This window comes from Sorex araneus, chromosome 9 (assembly GCF_027595985.1).
Source record: "Sorex araneus isolate mSorAra2 chromosome 9, mSorAra2.pri, whole genome shotgun sequence".
Lineage (NCBI taxonomy): Eukaryota > Metazoa > Chordata > Mammalia > Eulipotyphla > Soricidae > Sorex > Sorex araneus.
The window spans coordinates 18,644,627-18,663,069 of NC_073310.1; the positions used below are offsets into that span (position 1 = coordinate 18,644,627).

An 18,443-nucleotide genomic window follows, 5' to 3' on the forward strand; every position below is an offset into this window, starting at 1 on the left:
GGTCCTGACCGTGTTATATACTGCCTTTCTGGCCTTAGCAACCCACTACCTCTCAGGTCCCCTTTCTTCATTTGGAAATTGTGTTGAATTTTACATTTTTGTAGGTTTTTATGTTTGTGACTTTTTCTCTGTAGAAAGAACCACATCACCAATCCCCCCTATCTTTTATGGTTTGAAAATGTTGGGAGGGAAACAATTTTATTCCAAAGAGCTTTTGATACCCCTGAGCATCACTGAGTGTAGCCCAAAAACTAAAAGTCCGTTGTCCAGCTTCACACTATGAAAATCAGTCCATACTGCCTGGGACCCAGGCACCTGGTGGGTGGGACAGAGCAAGGCCTGGGGTGTAGAATTATGAATAATTTTGCAGAGCTGCCTTTATCCATTGTTGCCTGCAGTTAGAACCTGCACTAATAGGTGTTTGGGAGAAGGAAGTGGGGGGGCAAGAAAGTTGCTGACCAGTAGTCTCAGAATCTGGATGGAAGAGAAGAGGGAGACAAGAGAAGTGTTTCTGGTTTTTTCAGGGCTGCATTCTGATCTCAGTGGAACCCAGAAGAGCACGTTTATAGCACAAAATACATGCATTTTGATGTTTTTAAGGAATAACACAGGACCAGGACTCTAGCTCAAATGGTAGTTCATGTCTTGAATGTTTAATCTCCTAAATTCAGTTCGTGGCACTTCATGTCATGCCTGTCTTTTCCTTCCCCACTCCCCTCAGCATTACTGAGTGTAGTCTTGGTGACCTCTGAGCACTTCTGGATTTGGTCCCCCCTCAAAAAAAAAAAAATCAATAAACGCTGCCTTCTAGATGCTGAAGCCCTAGTTCACATATGTATAATAAATCTATCCTTACTGGACCCAAAGATACAATTTATATTCTGACAAAAAAAACATGATTAATTAAGGTTTATAAAGGTACTATAGGTAATGTTTTATCATTTTAATTTTCTGTTTTTAAGAAAGTTAAAATGGGGGGGCAAGGAGATAGTATAAAGGGTAGGGCACTTACCTTGTGCACTGACCAACCTAGGTTTGGTTCCCAGCATCCCATATTGTCTCCTGAGCACTGCCAGGAGTGATTTCTGAGTTTGGAGCCAAGAGTAACCCCTGAACATCCCTGAGTGTGGCCCCAAAACAATGTTAAAAATGGAGGACCGAAAAAAAATAGTAGAGTGGGTATGGTACTTCACTGACATGAGTTCTATCCTTGGCAACTCCAGATAATCACCCAAGCTCCACTGGAAGTGGTCCCTAACCACAGAACCCAGACTAAACCCTGAGCACTGCCAGGGGTGGTCTCCAAGTGGCCTCCAGGAAAAAAAGTGTTTTTAATATAACCAGTTAAAAGGTTTGGGAAACTCCGTATAGAATTTTTTTTTTTTAATTTTGAAAGCAATAACAATGCAAATGTCAGTGAAAGTACAGTTAAAAAATAAAGTGAATTTAGATAATAAGCAAAACAGTAAGTCACCAGAAAGTCCCAGAGTTGTTGGCAAAATGCTACACAAATGAAACATCACAGAAAAATCGCCAGGGTAATACCAGGGATCCATCAGGGAAGGTGGCAATTTAAAGACTCATGGCTGCACTAGATCCCAAACTGAAGCCCAGACTCAAACACAGGCTCCTTGACACCTCACCAGGCATGCGCTTTCTTCTTGCTCTGTTGCTGGGAACCCCTAGAGAGAATGATGCGTGAAGAAGCCTGTGTAATTATGGTGGTGTTTAAAGGCAATTTTGATTTCACCGCTAGTAAATATTTATTAGTGAGTGCCAGGGGCAAGAGTCAGAGTCGGTTCCTTGAGGTATTCCAGTTTTAAGGCTCTGGCCTATATTGTTCTAATGGACTGCTTGATGTTGAGCTTGGGCCATTCATGCTTTTTTCTCTCCTACTTGCAGTGGTTAGAGACCAGACCTAACAGGCAGGTGTGTCCAGTCTGCAAAGCCGGCATCAGTCGAGACAAGGTCATCCCACTCTACGGCAGGGGCAGCACGGGACAGCAGGACCCCAGGTGAGGCCTTGGGGCATCTCTTGCACACTCCTCCCCTCCGCCCTTGAACTTGACTTTCAAGTTGTTCATCACTCCTTTACCCATTCTTTCCTTAATGCTTGCTCACCCTCAGTTCTGAGGATGCATGCAGGAGTAAGCTGAGAGTTAGGGTAACCAAATTCTGGATTTGATTACTGCTGCCACTGAGCCTCTGCCAGTGGACATATACCTGGGGTGTATATGTCATCTCACTTGCAAATATGCAAGGTGGTATGAAGAACACACCTGGGAACAGGGTGTCTAGCAGGAGAATGGGGCAGAGAATTGCTATAACAGAACCCTTTTTGATGGCCTGGCACATCCCCCAAATAAAAAAATTTTAAAAACCTTGACAATATTGCTTACATTCCTATCCCACTCTACATTCCCTATAGATATTTGACATTCCAGATATATTGGATTTCTTTTTAAAGGACTTAATCAGCCCATTCATATTCTTGAATCCTTGTGTTTCCTCTCCCACCAGCTTTTCTGCTATCCCCAAAAGAGGGAGAGCTCAGCCCATGTTCAACCCCTTGTATTACCTCTAATTTAGGCTCACCTTCAATGAACAGGTCCAAAGTTAACCACCTCCTTCACATTGGTTGTCTTTCACATTAGTTGTCACCATAGTAGAAGAGGCTTAGACCCAGAGGCAAACAGAATAGAGGTGACACTTGTCCAAAAAGTGTAAAAGATAAAACTGAGTTACAGGACAAATAAGAGAGATCCTGAGGGGCCGGAGCGATAGCACAGCGGGTAGGGCGTTTGCCTTGCACGCGGCCGACCCGGATTCGATCCCCGGCATCTCATATGGTCCTCCAAGCACCGCCAGGAGTAACCCCTGAACATCGTTGGGTGTGACCCAAAAAGCAAAAAAAAAAAGAGAGATCCTGAATTTTATCCCTCTCAGTGACAAACCCTCCTCTTTTCAAAATTGAATTAAGGGATTTCTTCATGTCGTCAGTGACTTTTTATCGGACAACCCAGGGAGAAGAACTAGCTGGCATTCATCCCTGTCTGGATTAAGGTGCCTGTGAGAGGAGTAGGCTATAGGGCAATCTAATGAATCTCATAACAAGCTGCTTTATTCCTTGGCTTCCTCTGCAGTTGAGAAAAACAGTTAATTGCCGGGAAAATGAAGACTTTATATTTGGTTTCATTTGGTTCGTGTGCTGGGTAGGAAAGGGAACTTTGACTTGTGGGTGGAGAACTCCCACTCCACCCAGGGATCAGCTCAGAGTGTTTTGTAATGAGCTTTATACTGTTTTTGTTTCAGAGAGAAGACCCCTCCTCGTCCTCAAGGACAAAGACCGGAGCCAGAGAACAGAGGGGTGAGGAACATTCTAGGAAGAGCTGGAGAAATGAGCCCATGGCTTAATAATTATTAATATATTATTTTTCCTTCTTGACCCTATGCTTTTTCCCTTTGATTATAAATGTAAAGGAAAATCTAAGTTATAGAGAGGAAAATGGGGATTAATGATGCCATTAATTATTACCTATGAATCATACCACTCAGAACACTGGAAGTATTTTGGTCTTTTTTCTATCAAATGTTTTTGCAGTGCCAGGGATCTGACCTAGGCCTTTATATTTTGAGTCATGCTTTTACCACTGAGCCATATTCCTGGCCACTATTATTGCAGATTTTATAGATCTGTTTATATGTGTGAATTTTGTTTTATCTGGTGAGGCTCAGAGGTTACAGCTGGTTTAGTCCTTGAGAGTCACTTGTGGTGCTCAGAAAAATTTGTGGTGCTAGGAATCGAACCTGGGACCTCTGCGTGCAGAGCATGTGTTCAGTCCATTGAGTTATTATTTATTTTTTATAATATGTGACTACTATTTATAGCTCTTTTTAAATATTTGTTCTATCTTAAGTGCCTTTCTATGTTAGAGTATTATTCTAGTTGCTGGTGGTACCACAGTGAACACAGCAAAGATCCTTGCTCTATGCAATTGACAGTCTCAGAACAGCCTTTCAACAATATATCTTTTATTCTTGGTTTTGGTTTGGTTCTTGATTTTGGACATCCCATAGAGGTCAGGGAATGCTCCTGGCAATGCTCAGGGAACCATATGTGGTGCCAGAAATCAAACAGGTTGGCTCATGTAAAGCAAGTAAGGGCCTTAACCTATACTATATCTCCAGCCCTCAACAATAAGAGATTTCCTGTGTCAGTAGCATTTTAATAGCTATTTAGTACTTATTTGTATGAATTTACTATAGTATTTTAATTGACTTCTTTTATTGAGGAAATGTTGTTTACTTAATATATAGGTTTTAGGGATACAATCATACAAGGAAATATCCAGAGACTATAAAACCAAGCTCCCGGAAGCATCTAATAGCCTAGTTCTCCCTCTTGGAGAACCTGACAAGCTACCGAGAGTCTATTGCCCACTTGGGAGAGCCTGGCAAGCTTCCTGTGACGTATTCATTTCCAAAATACAGTAACATATATACATACCTCTCAGAGAGCCTGGCAAGCTACCGAGAGTATCCCGCCCGCACGACAGAGCCTGGCAAGCTACCCGTGGGGTATTCGATATGCCAAAAACAATAATTATAGGTCTCATTCCCCTGACCCTGAAAGAGCCTTCAATTGTTGGGAAAGACAAGAAGAGGCTGCTAAAATCTCAGGGCTGAGTGTAATAGAAAAGTTACTGGTGCCCGTTAGAGTAAATTGAGTAACAATGGGGTGACAGTGATACAGTGACACAGGGATACAATTTATCACATGTTCAAAATGTATGTTACCAAACATTATCCACTACCAAAGGACTAACTTCTCTTTACCATAGTCCAGTGAACGCTTCCTCCCTTCAGTTCCTGTTCCTTTTCAGTTCAGTAGAGTCTGAGGATTGTACTTTAGACTTTAAAGTAGACTTTAGTCAATTATAATTTATTTAATTCATTGGATATTTGTTTCCTTTTATGGGGTGGGGTGGTGGTAGACCATTGGGTATACACTGCTCAGGGCTTAATCCTAGCTCTTCTTTCAGGGCTCACTCCTGGAGGTACTCAGGGAACCATATGAGCACCAGGGAGTGAACCACATTGGCCATGTGCAAGGCAAATAAATGCCCTATCTGCTGTGTTATGGTCCCTCCTTTTCTTCTGTTTAAAAGATGCTTTGGGGCCTAGAGAGATTCTACAATGCATAAGGCTCTTGCCTACACAGGACCAACCAGGATTGATCACTGGGTTGAACCCATATGTTCCCCCAATCATTCAGATTAATCTCTGAGTGCATTGCCAGGAGTAACTAAGCATTGCTAGGTATGGTTCAAAAACCCCTAAATATTGTAAATAAATAATGCTCTTAAAAAAATTACAGATATGTGTAGCAGGTTCATGATTATTTTGCTAGAATTCTTAGAATTACTAGCTGAGAAAAATCATTTAAATCAGAAGCTAGTATTAAAAAATTTTTTCTGGGGGCTTGGGCGATAGCTCAAAGGGTTTTTGCACAGGCTTTGTATGTGGGAGGCCGTTTTATCTCTAGCACTCAACAATCCCTAAGGAACTTGCCTGGTAGTTGACCCTTAGCACTCCTGGGTGGCCCAAAACAAAATTCTTGTGAAAACACTGTCTTAGGCTAGGAATACGACTCAGTGGTAGAAATTATGTATGAAGCCCTAGTTTTGATCCTCGGCACTTATAAAAGATTAAATCTTAAAAGGAGAGAATCCATTATCAGAGTCCTTGAACAAGTGTATTTATACTTTTCCGAATTCTCAATATGCCTGTATATGTGTATTTTTATAGTATCTGACACTATTTCACTATGCTGTTTGTTTAAAATATAATTCTTATTTTGGGGTATCTAGAAGACTGAAGGCACTATCAAGCTGCTGATGCACTCGCCCTGCAGGTACAAGTGGACCTGCTGGTGGTACCATAACCCCATTCAGTACTTTTATTTATTTATTTATTTATTTATTTATTTATTTATATTTATTTTTATTTATTTATTTATTTATTTTGCTTTTTGGGTCACACCCGGCAATGCACAGGGGTCATTCCTGGCTCATGCACTCAGGAATTACCCCCTGGTGGTGCTCAGGGGACCATATGGAATGCTGGGAATCGAACCTGGGTCGGCCGCGTGCAAGGCAAATGCCTTACCCGCTGTGCTATCACTCCAGCCCCCATTCAGTACTTTTAATGTAACTTTTTAGTGTCTTCTTTAATTTTTTATTTTTAAGATATTTTATCCCTTTATGCCTCACCTTCCCTTCATCAGTGATGATGTTACAGGGACTGCCCGGGTGCATAGTACTCATAGGCTCTCCAGGGGTCTTCAATCAGGTTGAATGCACACACATTTGGCTATGGTACTCACCAAGATTTGTACTCCTCAGTTTGCACACATGCTGTGTTGCGTGTCCACATGCTTGCCAGGGAAGGCACTCTTAGTTGAGGCACTCAAGTTTTGGTGTGGTGCTCACCACGTGTTGCATTTTCTGGACATGGTGTTCACACATTTTCAGCTGTGGTGCTTCCCAGGAGTAGCAGCCCCAGGGGTCACGGACAGGATTGCTTCCAGGATGGAGCTTGGTGTTTTTGAACTCCTGACCATAAGCTTGAAGATCAGTGCTTCTGAGCTATTCATGTGGGTCCTTTGTGATTTTTTTTTTTTCATTTTTGTTTTTCGGTCACACCCGGGGGTGCCCAGGGCTTACTCAGGGCTCTGTGCTCAGGGATCACTTCTGGCGGTGCTCAGGGGCCATATTCGGTTCCAGAGATTGAACCTGGGTCAGCCACATGCGAGGCAATAAGTGTTCTGCACCCTATACTGTCATTTTACCACCCCTCATGTATCTCAAAGGGTCATATTTATTCAGTTTAATGCTGATGCATGATTTAGGTTTTTCAGTTAAAGGACCTTTGAATTGCTTCTGGATTTTGCTGTTATATATAATACTACCATGACCCGCTTTGCACATACTTTTTTCCTATTCGGATCGCAGCATTTTCTTTGGATTTCCAGGGATAAGATTTTCCCCAACTCCCCATTTCTTGTTGCTGCTGTTATGATGAGCTGATGTGGTTCTTGGACATTTGGTTATGGGGCCACGCACACTTTTGTTGCAGAGCTAGTGGTTGGTTGCACACTTTACTTGTGCTTTGGCCCCCCTGGCCATGACATGTCACCACATACTTACTTGTGGTGCCAGGATCCCAAAGAGCAGTGCTGTGCCCCAGGAATCTCGCCCAAACATGTGTGACAGTGCCAGCAATTAAACTCACATCCTCATGTTCCCCAGACAGACACCACTGAGCTGTCCTTGGGAAGAATCACGGAATCAGAGATTGCCATAGAAATTGGGGTCCTCGTCTACATATTTCCTTTTTCCCCTTCCCTTCTTTGATGTTACTTGCCATGAAAAGTGTCACACATACATTTGGGTATGGTACTCACACTTTTGTGGTGCCCACATACTTGGCTGAGGTGCTTGCCAGGGGTCAAATTCCTTTAGTTGTGCTGCTTGGACACATATTTTTCTAATGGTTACACTCTTTTAAATTGTGCCCTTGATTATTCTGCTTGTAGTGCTCATATCCGTGCTCACTGGGGCTCTCACTCCTGGCCCCAGTGCTCAAAACATTTATTTTTGGTATCAGTGCTTTTAAGAGTTAAATTAATGAAACTTAATGTAACTGTTAAATACTGTTGAATGGTCTTTATATGTGAAAGCTTTGTACTAAGGTCCTTCTCGCATATGTAATCTAGTATAAATCCCAGAGACCCAGATAAGTGAAGTGACTGATTCATAGCCACGCAAATGGACTGAAACTTATAGCTGGCTGTAATTGAAGTCCCCACTTATGGCTTTGGGAGACACCACTTTCCGTTCCCAGGCTCTGGTTCCCACTGAAGTGATCAGTAGCTCTTAACCCGGGAATGAGATTGAGACCCCGGGAAGCCAAAGTCTGGTCGTGATGCACACGCCTGGTGTTTACAGGCACTTGCAACTGCCCATGGAATGTAAACCCTCCAAAAGTGAGGTCCTGTGTGATGATACAGATTTTCATGGAAAGGAGTCCGGGATTAGTGCTCAGGATGGCACTGATGAAACAATTGCACCTTGCTGGGTAAGGCAGCCACAGTCCCAGGAGCCCTGACTCAGCCATGCTAGTCTGTGAAAGAAGCATTTCTGCATTGAGATGGAAGCTGTTGCTTTCTTTCCTATCGGATTGCTTTTTTTTTTTTTTTTTTTCAATTAAATTGACTATTAGTCTTTACAGTAATGCTGTCCAGCAAGAAGTTTGTAGCTACAGGGCGCTGGAGAGATGTACAGCTGGTAGGATGTTTGCCTTGCATAGGGCTGACCCAGGTTTGCTCCCTGGCACCTTATATCCCCTGAGTACCGCCAAACCTGATTCTTGTGAGGATCACTGGGTGTGGCTCAAAAATGGGGAGAAAAAAAAATGGGGAGCTACAGGCTGGAGAGATAGTGCAGTGGCTAAGGCACTGGCCTTGCACGCATCTGACCTGGGTTTGATTCCAGGCACCTTATATGGTCCTCTGAGCTCCACCAGGAGATCCCTGAGTACATAGCCAGGAGTAAGCCTGGAGAACCACCAAGTGTGATCCCAAAACAAAACAAAAAAAACCAACAGACAAGGGGCCGGAGCGATAGCACAGCGGGTAGGGCGTTTGCCTTGCACGCGGCCGACCCGGGTTCGATCCCCGGCATCCCATATGGTCCCCCAAGCACCGCCAGGAGTGATTCCTGAGTGCAAAGCCAGGAGTAACCCCTGAGCATCGCTGGGTGTGACCCAAAAAGCAAAAAAAAAAAAAAAAACCCAACAGACAAAACAAAAAAACAATAAAAGTGGGTGAGAACCTTCGTGAGCATTGCAACTAGAGATATGTGAATACCATAGCCAGCTCTGGCAAGCACCACCTTCCTTAATTTTTGTGCCTCAGCTCAGAAGTGCAGCCCACAGCAAAGCCAAGTGAGCACTATAGCTAAAGGAATGCAGGCCTTGGTGAGCATCCTGGCCAAGTGCACAAGCACCATAACGCAGAGTCTGCGCAAACCCTAGTCTAAGTGAGTAGGGGAAAGGAAATGAAAGTGAAAAAAAGAAAAAAGAAAAAAACACCATATAACTGCATATTGTCATGTACTTGTGACCATGTGTTAGAACAGTGTTGTCCTATAAGTGGTCAGAAGAGTTTTTCTATTACTATATATTTAGTGAAATGAATCTGATAGTATGTATCATGGTTTCCGTCATGACTTACGTTGGTTAATTAGAACTTCACAGTACTGTGTAGCTTGTTAACTGTGCAATTTCTGGTCTTACTGTTGTGTAAAGCATATAGAAAATTTTACTGGCTAGTGTGGGATCTGGGAAAAAAAGGCCTGGAGCTCTAAGAACCTCGACTTCAATCAGCAGAGAGTTTTATTCTGGATCACAATCTCCTTTTCCTAGCTTGTACACTCCTTAATTGGGACTCCTCTAAGGCCTGAAGGGCAGAGGAGCTTCCCAATTATACCACTTTCGGGATCAGATGGAAGGAAAACTTCTTCCCCCCAAAAAAACAGATGGCAGGGGGCGGAGCGATAGCACAGCGGGTAGGGCGTTTGCCTTGCACGCGACCGACCCGGGTTCGATCCCCGGCATCCCATATGGTCCCCCAAGCACCGCCAGGAGTAATTCCTGAGTGCAAAGCCAGGAGTAACCCCTGAACATCGCTGGGTGTGACCCAAAAAGCAAAAAAAAAAAAACAGATGGCAGAAGGTATGGAAGGGAGGTGGCTGCCACAGTGGAGGTGACATATTTGACAAGTGCAAAGGAATCTCTTTTGTTCTTTCTTAAAAACGATTGAGATATTTTATAATTTGCAATACTGGTTATTGTTCTTAATTGTATTTCTTCCTTCCATACAGGGATTTCAAGGATTTGGATTTGGAGATGGTGGCTTCCAGATGTCTTTTGGAATTGGGGCCTTTCCCTTTGGGATATTTGCCACAGCATTTAACATAAATGATGGGCGGCCTCCTCCAGGTAAGGCTCTGTTTCTGTGAACCCTACCTGGGAATCCTCTGGAATTAATCAGTACATATATAACAGCCATTGTCATCTCATTGTTAGCCTTTTCAAAATGTGCTGAACTCTCTTCGTATCACTGGTAGTTACACTAGTAATAGCACATACTTCCCAAGTATTAAGCTCATTTAAGCCGCTCATTTCTTGACAATCTAGAGGTTCTTGCAGTAAGCCTATGGGACAGCTATATGATTAACTCTATTTTACAAATGAGGAAATGCTCAGAAATGGTTCCCAAGAACTACACCAGACCCATAAAAAGTGGACTGGAGCTCTGGTACTGCAAGTAGGGTTCTTGCCTTGCATGCAGCCTACCTGGGTTCTATTCCTGGTATCCCATATGGTCACATTTGGTGTTTGTTCATCCCAGGATGGATACAGCTCCTTGTTCTTTTTTCTCCCCCACCCCAAGTCAGCTTTTGGGGGGAGGGCAGGGGATTCTTTGATTTATGGACCACACCAGATGGTGCTCAGTGCTCACTTCTATCTCTGTGCTCAGTGGTTATTCCCACTGCTTATGGGGCCATATGGTGCCAGAATAGAACCTGGGTTGGCCATGTGCAAGGCAGGCGCTCTATAGTTTTTGTTTTGGATCATACCTAGGAGGCTCAGGGTTTAGTTCTGATTCTCTTGTCAGGGTTCATTCCTCGTGGTGCTTGAGGAACCACAAGTGGTGCTTTGGAAACCGAAGTTCTCAAACTTATTTGGCTTATGGGCCTCCTTTTCAGGAAAATAAAATCACTCAGCACCTCCCTGGAAATCAAACCAGGGTTGGCCCAGTGCAACTCAAGCACCTTATCCCCTATGCTATCTCTATAGTCCAGTTGGCTGCTTTTCTTTAAATAGATGAACAAAGTTCTCAGCCAGTTTCTGCCTTTACTCACAGTGTGGTATAAAGATCACATAGACTGCCTGGGCTTTAGTTGTCCTCTCTGGGAAAGGGAGGCATCCCATGGGGTGCCCTACGAGATCCCTCCTGGCTCAACAGAGCGAGAATTCATAGATACGCTCAGGCCTCAGGAGGCAGTGTGCTTGCTGAGAGGCTCGGCACGACTGGGGACTTGGGGGCTCTGCCACCAACTTGTGAATCTTGTGATCTTGGGCCAGTCGGTTCTTCTTTTTCTTTCTTCTTTCTCCTTTTTCCTCTTTCTTCCTCCTCCTCCCTCTTCCTTCCTCTCCTCCTTATTCTTTCTTCTCCTTCTTTCTTCTCTGTCATCTCCTCCTCCTCCTCCTCCCCCTCCTTTCCTCTTCCTCCCCTCCCATCTCCTTCCTCTCCTCCGCCTTCCCCCTCTCCTCGCTGTGATTTACGAAGTTGTTCATTATACAGTTGTTTTAGGCATTTAGTGTTCCAACACCATAGTGTGACCTCTCCACCTTAGATTTCTTTTTAACACAAATTGGGGAATAATACTGACCACCAAGCAGTAATTGTGCATAGCACATAGCACACAGAGGATGCCTAGAAAAATAATAGTTTTCTTCTATTATTTCTTCTTAAGTTTTCTGTTTTATTTGTACTTGCAAGCTAAACTCGCAAGCTAAACCCTCTTAGGCTTTAGTTAATATTAACTATAAATTATGAAAAGAATTTTTTTTTGGCCTGATATTATTTGGGTTTGGAAATCTTATAATGTGCCAGGAGTCTGTTGTAAAGAGATATAAAGATGAAAGCTTTTGCCTTCTGCACCAACTGGACATTGTGTACAGCTGCAGCATTCTGACAGCCTTTCTTCCTCCTGTCTCTCCAGCTGTCCCTGGGACACCTCAGTATGTGGATGAACAGTTCCTGTCACGTCTCTTCCTGTTTGTGGCCCTGGTAATCATGTTCTGGCTCCTGATTGCCTAACTGCTGGGTTCCCAGCCTACATCTATGGCAGCGCCTCTGGACTAGTGACATGCTACCCCCCACACTCTCGGTGTCTGGCTTCCTGGCTAATCCTGACCCCTGGAATCAGTGGGCTCAGTAACATATCAAGGAGTCTTGCTTCTCCATCAGAGCTTTGGGACTCAATCAGGCCCAGTTGGTGAGGATCGTGGAGCGTGATCTCTGCTGTAAATGCCCTGCTAAAACTTCAGGCCATGGCATGGCATCATCTCTCATGGGTGACTCCATGAAATCCTGTTCCAGTCAGATCAGCACGTCCTGACTGCATGGAGAAGAGGCGGGAAGAGGGAAACAGCTGGTATAATTTCACCTAAGCTTCATATCTCAAGGACACAGAGATGCACCAAATGATCCTTACCGAAACTTCCTTTCATCTCTAAGATACTCCTTTGTAAACTGCCTGTGAAGTCAGCGGGGCTGCACAGCAGTGAGGGCCCCCTTCCATTTGTCTGTGATATTCTCTCCTGATTTCCTCCCTCCCTCCTCCCCCCTCCTCGAGAGGCAAGAAATTGCTCTTCTATAAAAATTGTAATTGCAGTGACTGAAGCTGGAGTTGCCTCATAAAATCCCGAGAGCCCTAAGGGTCTTTTCATGAATCGGGGCCATGAAGAGTTGTTTCAGTGACTTCGTGGTTTCCTGACACAGACTCGCCCTGCAGACTCGTGGTTTCATTCACACTTGCTGATCGCCCTTCACCCCAAACTGCACCTCTTCCTGTCTCAGTGCTGATGCCATGCCTGTGGAAAGACCTGCACCCAGGACTCCTGTGGGATTTGGGACGTGGATGCAGAAACCACTGCAGAAGACTGCCCCCCAGGCAGATGTTTTGGTGCATCTTCCCCTTGACCTGCCCAAAGGAATAGGCAGCCTCATCAAGTCATCCCAGCTGCATGTTTAAGACTACCCTCCTCAGACGCCAAGTTGTCCTGTATGAAGAGGCAGGGAGTGGGGAGACCTGTGTGTTGCCCTGAATTTGGTATTGCTTGATGGATTCCCCTGAAAACTCCTTGTCAGTGTGCTGCAACCCGGGAAGCATGGGACTTGAGAGCAGACAACCCCTGATGATTTGTAAAGCCAGGCAGCAGGGCCTGTGCAGCCTCAACCTGAAAATAACGATGTGGTCTTCCTGTGGAAGTCTTTCCCCTGGAAAGTCCCAGGCAGATTTATTCTTGCAAGTCCTTGATTGTTTTTTCAACTCCACAAGCCTCTTCCTCTGATTCTGAGGGAGTGTGGTACCAGGCAGGAGGACAGTTTACGTGCTGGGACGGTTCCCACTCAGCCAGTCAGGCCTCTTCTGGAAATCCAGCCTTTCCCAGAAGACCTCTGGGGTAGGGAGAAATTTCCTCTAGGGCCTGCAGCCACTTACTTGACCTGTTCATACTGCTCCTTGCCCAAAGCAATAAGCAACTGTAGAAGGGCCTGCCTTTTTCACTTTTTCAAATATGGCTCTGGGTAGCACGCGGAAACCAATACCTTGAGTAAGATGAGGAAAATCCTCCCCTCTTCACATCCTCTGCCCTTTCCCCTTTGCGCCTGTCAATGCCAGAGTTCAGTGTTTAAACTGTCAAAATACAAGTATTGAATCGGTGGTTCTTTTGCCGAATCCATTTGGCAGGAATAAGCCACCAGCTTTCAGTATACCTGCCTGATTTTAAAAATTCTTGAGGCACCCTCTCCAGAGTGTTCTTTTTATCACCGGAAAATCTCCAACGTGAGAGGCCCCCCTCGTCTCTCATGGCAAAAGGATTGGTGGGATGGCTGAGTACACTGCTGCCCCCTAGTGGTGATAAAAAAGGACTTCAGTGAGGGAGGCCGTACCGACACATGGGTTTTGAAAACGGTTAAAGAATAGTTAGAGATAGAAAATCAAATCATTTGGACTGTTTAATAAAATGGAGTGATCCCAGGAGAGTTCCAGTAGAAAAGGCATCCCCAGGACCGTTAGTAGAGCCTGGTGGGCCAATGTGCCCTTTGACTTTGAACTTTATATGTCCCCACACAACCTCCGCCAGGAGCCGAGGCAGGGACCCACCTTGGAGCTGCTGGCCCAGCCCAAATGGCAGCCCCCTTCACACCACTCCTACAGGCTCACCACTCTGCCAAGGCATCTTTCCTTTGTCATGTATGTTTTCTATGCTCTTGGCTCCTCCCCCCTCCTGCCACATTTGTGGATCAGGACCAGATCCCAACCAGTCAGAAAACGGCACCATGTATAGTGGCACACCTTAACCAGAAACTAATTTTCACTGTTGTGAAAGTGATTTGATTTAGAATTAAACAAATGGTTTTACATTACTGTGAGCTCTGGTCTTGTCTGTGTCAAGCGGAGGGGCCGGTGGGTGGGGTAAATGGGCTGGGGGGTAAATGGGCTGAGGAGCAGTTACACGAACCCGGCCTCTGCATAGCACCACACAGTGCTATGCACTGTGTTTTCTTGGCAAACACTGACTGACTCGAATTCAGTTCCCAGCACCAAATATGGTTCCTTGACCACTACCACATGGGGTCCCGAAACAATAATGGCAAGCACTAACAAGATTTCAAGTGGAAATTGAGACCCGCTTCATACATACCCTTTCCCAGCAAGTGATTTGTCGAACAGGCAGCCCCAGGCCTCATGGAATACCTAACTTACAAGCTGCAGCTTTGAGGCCAGTCAGGTTACTCAGTGTCTTCATCTCCATGCCCCGGGCAGATGGGCCTCAACCTAGAGCATGAGGAGTGCCGCTCCTGAGGATTTGATTTGATTTTTCGTAGGCACAGAACTTCTCAAGATTTTTAAGTGGGGGCTGGAGTGATAGCACAGCGGGTAGGGTGTTTGCCTTGCACGAGGCTGACCCGGGTTTGATTCCCAGCATCCCATATGGTCCCCTGAGCACGGCCAGGTGTAATTCCTGAGTGCAGAGCCAGGAGTGACCCCTGTACATCACCAGGTGTGACCCAAAAAGCAAAAAAAAAAAAAGATTTTTAAGTGGAGAGGTGAAAACACCATTTGAAGATTCATCAAGTCTTTTTTTTTTTTTTTTTGGTTTTGGGGTCACACACCAGGGTGCTTAGGGCTTACTTCTGGTTCTGCATTCAGGGATCCTGGTGGATTCAGAGGATCATATGGGGTGCTGAGGATTGAACAAGGCCAGCACACTACCCACTGTACTATGGCTCAAGCCTCACTGTCAGATTATTTTAAGTGGTACAGTTCAGGAAGGGGAGAGATAAGTCAAATATGGGCTGTTTGAAATAAGATGTGACACTGATTTAGGACCAATAGATCAGTTCGCTCAGGAGAGCAAAACCAGAAGCTTCAGGTTCTTATTTCTATGGGCATGAAGAGTAGACTGAGTAAGAGTTGACCTCAAAGACCAACTGTGCCTGGTCAGAACATCAAGCTCTGGACAGGTGACATAGGTGCTAGGAACCCACTAGATCTCCCTACCAAGGACTTTTCTGCCTTTCAGAAGTCTCCCTCTAGTTCATTAGTGATTTGTTTGGGAGCCACACCAATACCTAATACCTAGGGATTACTCCTGGCACTATACTGGGATCATTTCTTTATTTTATTTATTTATTTTGCTTTTTGGGTCACACCCAGCAATGCACAGGGGTCCTGGCTCTGCACTCAGGAATTACCCCTGGCAGTGCTCAGGGGACCATATGGGATGCTGGGAATCGAACCCAGGTCGTCCATGTGCAAGGCAAATGCCCTAGCCGCTGTGCTATTGCTCTAGCCCCTACTGGGATTTCTAATGGGCTCAGGACCATATGAAGTGCCAGAGATCAAACCCAGGTTGGACACATGCAAGTCAAGTGCCTTACCCACTGTACTATCTGTCCTGCCCTATCACTATTAGTGGTGATTTTAGAAAGTTATTTGGTCCAGGTTGGAAAGCTCTCTCTTAGATACAATATACTTCTTTACATTTCAATTTGCATTTCTCACTTACTCAAACTTTCCTAGGAGGAATTTGGGAGCTATCTCCCTCCATTGCCTGCTGATGGACACCGTGATGTCGGCAGCAATGGGAATGAAGTGGAATGAGAGCGAAGAGGGAGATGAGACAGACCTAAGTACCTTGCTGTGGGGCAGAGGGAGAGGGAAGACACGTTGAGGACTTTGTTCAGATTCAAGGCTGCCAGTAAGTGGGAGTCTGATCAAACAATAACTTCTTTCTTTAGGGATTATGGCAGTGTCAATAAAATCCCTGCCCCTTTTTTTGCTAGCCATAAAGTGATTGGTCAGGAGAGTCCCCATCACCATCCAACTTATTTTTATTTCTTATATTTGGGATGGGCTGGAGCGATAGCACAACGGTTGGGCGTTTGCCCCTCTTGGAGAGCCCGGCAAGCTACTGAGAGTATCGAGCCTGCGCGGAAAGCCTGGCAAGCTACTCGTGCATATTGGATATACCAAAAACAGTAACAATAAGTCTCTCAATGAGAGACGTTACTGGTGCCCACTCGAATGAATTGGTGAGCAACGGGATGACAGTGATATTTGGGATATTTCGGGACCACACCTGGTGGTGCTCAGCGCTTTCTCCTGGTGGAGCTTGGAGAACTCTATGGTGTGAGGGACTGAACCCAGGTCAGCCACATACAAGGCAAGCACCCTACCCTCTACTATTCTCCAGCCTCTGCATCTTTCAATTTATTACACAATCTTGTGGTTGATATTTAAAACAAAGATTTTTGTAAATCTTTGTAAATTTTTGTAAATCTCAGACATTATAAAACTGGCTGCTGCTAAAGAATATTCCCAGAAAACAGCAGAAGTCAGACCCATCCCCTGGACCCTCCCTGGATGTCCAGTTCTTTCTACATACGCAGGACTGAAGCTGCCTGCCACACCCAGAGGAGAAAAATTAGAACTGCATCTGCTCTGAACGATACAGGGCAGGAACAAAGATAATTGTACCTTTGCTTACACAAGTGCTGGCACCAAAAGCAGCTGGTTTGAACTTTGTCCTGTGAGGTGTCGTGGTCCATTTCCTTGAGCTCCATCCCAGTCTCTTCCTGGTCATGGACACTTCCCACGACCTAAATCTGATCTGAGGAAATGATAGTTGCCAAAGACCTAGCACAAGAGAGTCAGATGGGAGGGACCTGGGGGAACAGCTGATGTGGCTGACCCTTCATCACAGGGAGAACCCCAATCCCCGCCCAAATCCAGGGAGGACAAGTATTTCCACCATTCAGCCAGCAGCCAACTGCCTGAAACAAGTCAGCTGACCTCACTCCTGTTCAAGTCTCTTTCCTCCGCAGGGTTCACAGGGCGAATCACAGGTATGTTTTCTTTGGTCTACGTGGCATTTTTAGAATTTTGGAACGCTAGCAACACTTTCAAAAGTGGAAAATTTCATCTAAACACCCAAATTTTTTACTTGTCTCTAAAGATCGATTGTTGTGTCCCAGAACTACTTAGTCTTGGCCCAGGAGTGCTGGTGATACCACTTCAATAGCATCTTTGATCTAAAGATTAACCATTATCAGCAAACTTATAATGGTCTGAGAAGCAGCTATCTGAGCTGGGCGTTTCTAAGAACATCTCACCGTCCATTTCCGGCTCCAAAGAGCTACTGGTGGGGTAGTCTGGCTTCTCTGAACTTACTTTTTTGTTTTGTTTTGTTTTCTTTGGGGGGGGGGTCACACCTGGCGATGCTCAGGGGTTACTCCTGGCTTTGCACTCAGGAATTACTCCTGGCGGTGCTCAGGGAACCATATGGGATGCTGGGAATCGAACCCGAGTCGACCCTGTGCAAGGCAAACGCCCTACCCGCTGTGCTATCGCTCCAGTCCCTGAACGTACTTTCTTGATTCAGCTCTACAGGAACTAGCTTGACACAGGACGGATAGTGCAGGGCTGAAAGCCCTTGCTTTGTATGCAGCTGACCATGCTTAGATTCGTCACAAAGGACCCTGAGCACCTCGGAGTGGCTCATAACCGCCAATGACGTTAAAAAAAAAAAGGTTTTTCTGGGGCCAGAGCTAAAGTACAGTCGCCTGGCAAGCGACCCATCCTGGTTCGATATCCGGTACTCTATATGGTTCCCTGAGCCTGACCAGAAGTGATCCCTGAGCACAGCGCCAGGAGTCAGCCCTGAGTGCAGCCGAGTGTGTCCCCCAATCAAAAAATGCTTTTCTACTGCGTGGAAACTTGCCTGCCTAGTTCAAGTTCGAATATGTTAAAGCCACATCAGGGTCGTCGAACTTGTCTTCTCTGGTTCTTGGCTTTCCCCATCTGTGAAATGGGCCCTTCGGGCTGACACCTCCAGCCCACGCAGAGCCACTCTCACGGCCCACAAGAGGGCACGATAGGGGGCGCCGCGGCGGCAGGGAGCCCGAGCCAGGGGGCAGGGCGGGGCTCAGGGGGCGGGGCCTCAGGGGCGGGGCCTGTTGCGGGGCGGGGCGTCGGCGGGCGGGCCCCGGTGCCAGGTGCGGTTTGGTCCTCCCCGGGCGC

General features: G+C 45.6%; 1 protein-coding gene across 1 annotated transcript in view; it reads left to right on the forward strand.

Moving 5' to 3' along the window:
- Window positions 1-14,284, forward strand: part of RNF185 (ring finger protein 185) — a 35,896-nt gene extending 21,612 nt beyond the window's left edge. Inside the window, exons 4-7 of the mRNA XM_004615565.2 lie at window positions 1,903-2,015; window positions 3,313-3,367; window positions 9,945-10,062; window positions 11,853-14,284. Of these exons, the coding sequence (XP_004615622.1) occupies window positions 1,903-2,015; window positions 3,313-3,367; window positions 9,945-10,062; window positions 11,853-11,950 (384 nt within the window). The 3' untranslated portion in view covers window positions 11,951-14,284. The remainder of the gene's footprint in view (window positions 1-1,902; window positions 2,016-3,312; window positions 3,368-9,944; window positions 10,063-11,852) is intronic.
- The last annotated feature ends 4,159 nt before the right edge of the window (window positions 14,285-18,443 follow it).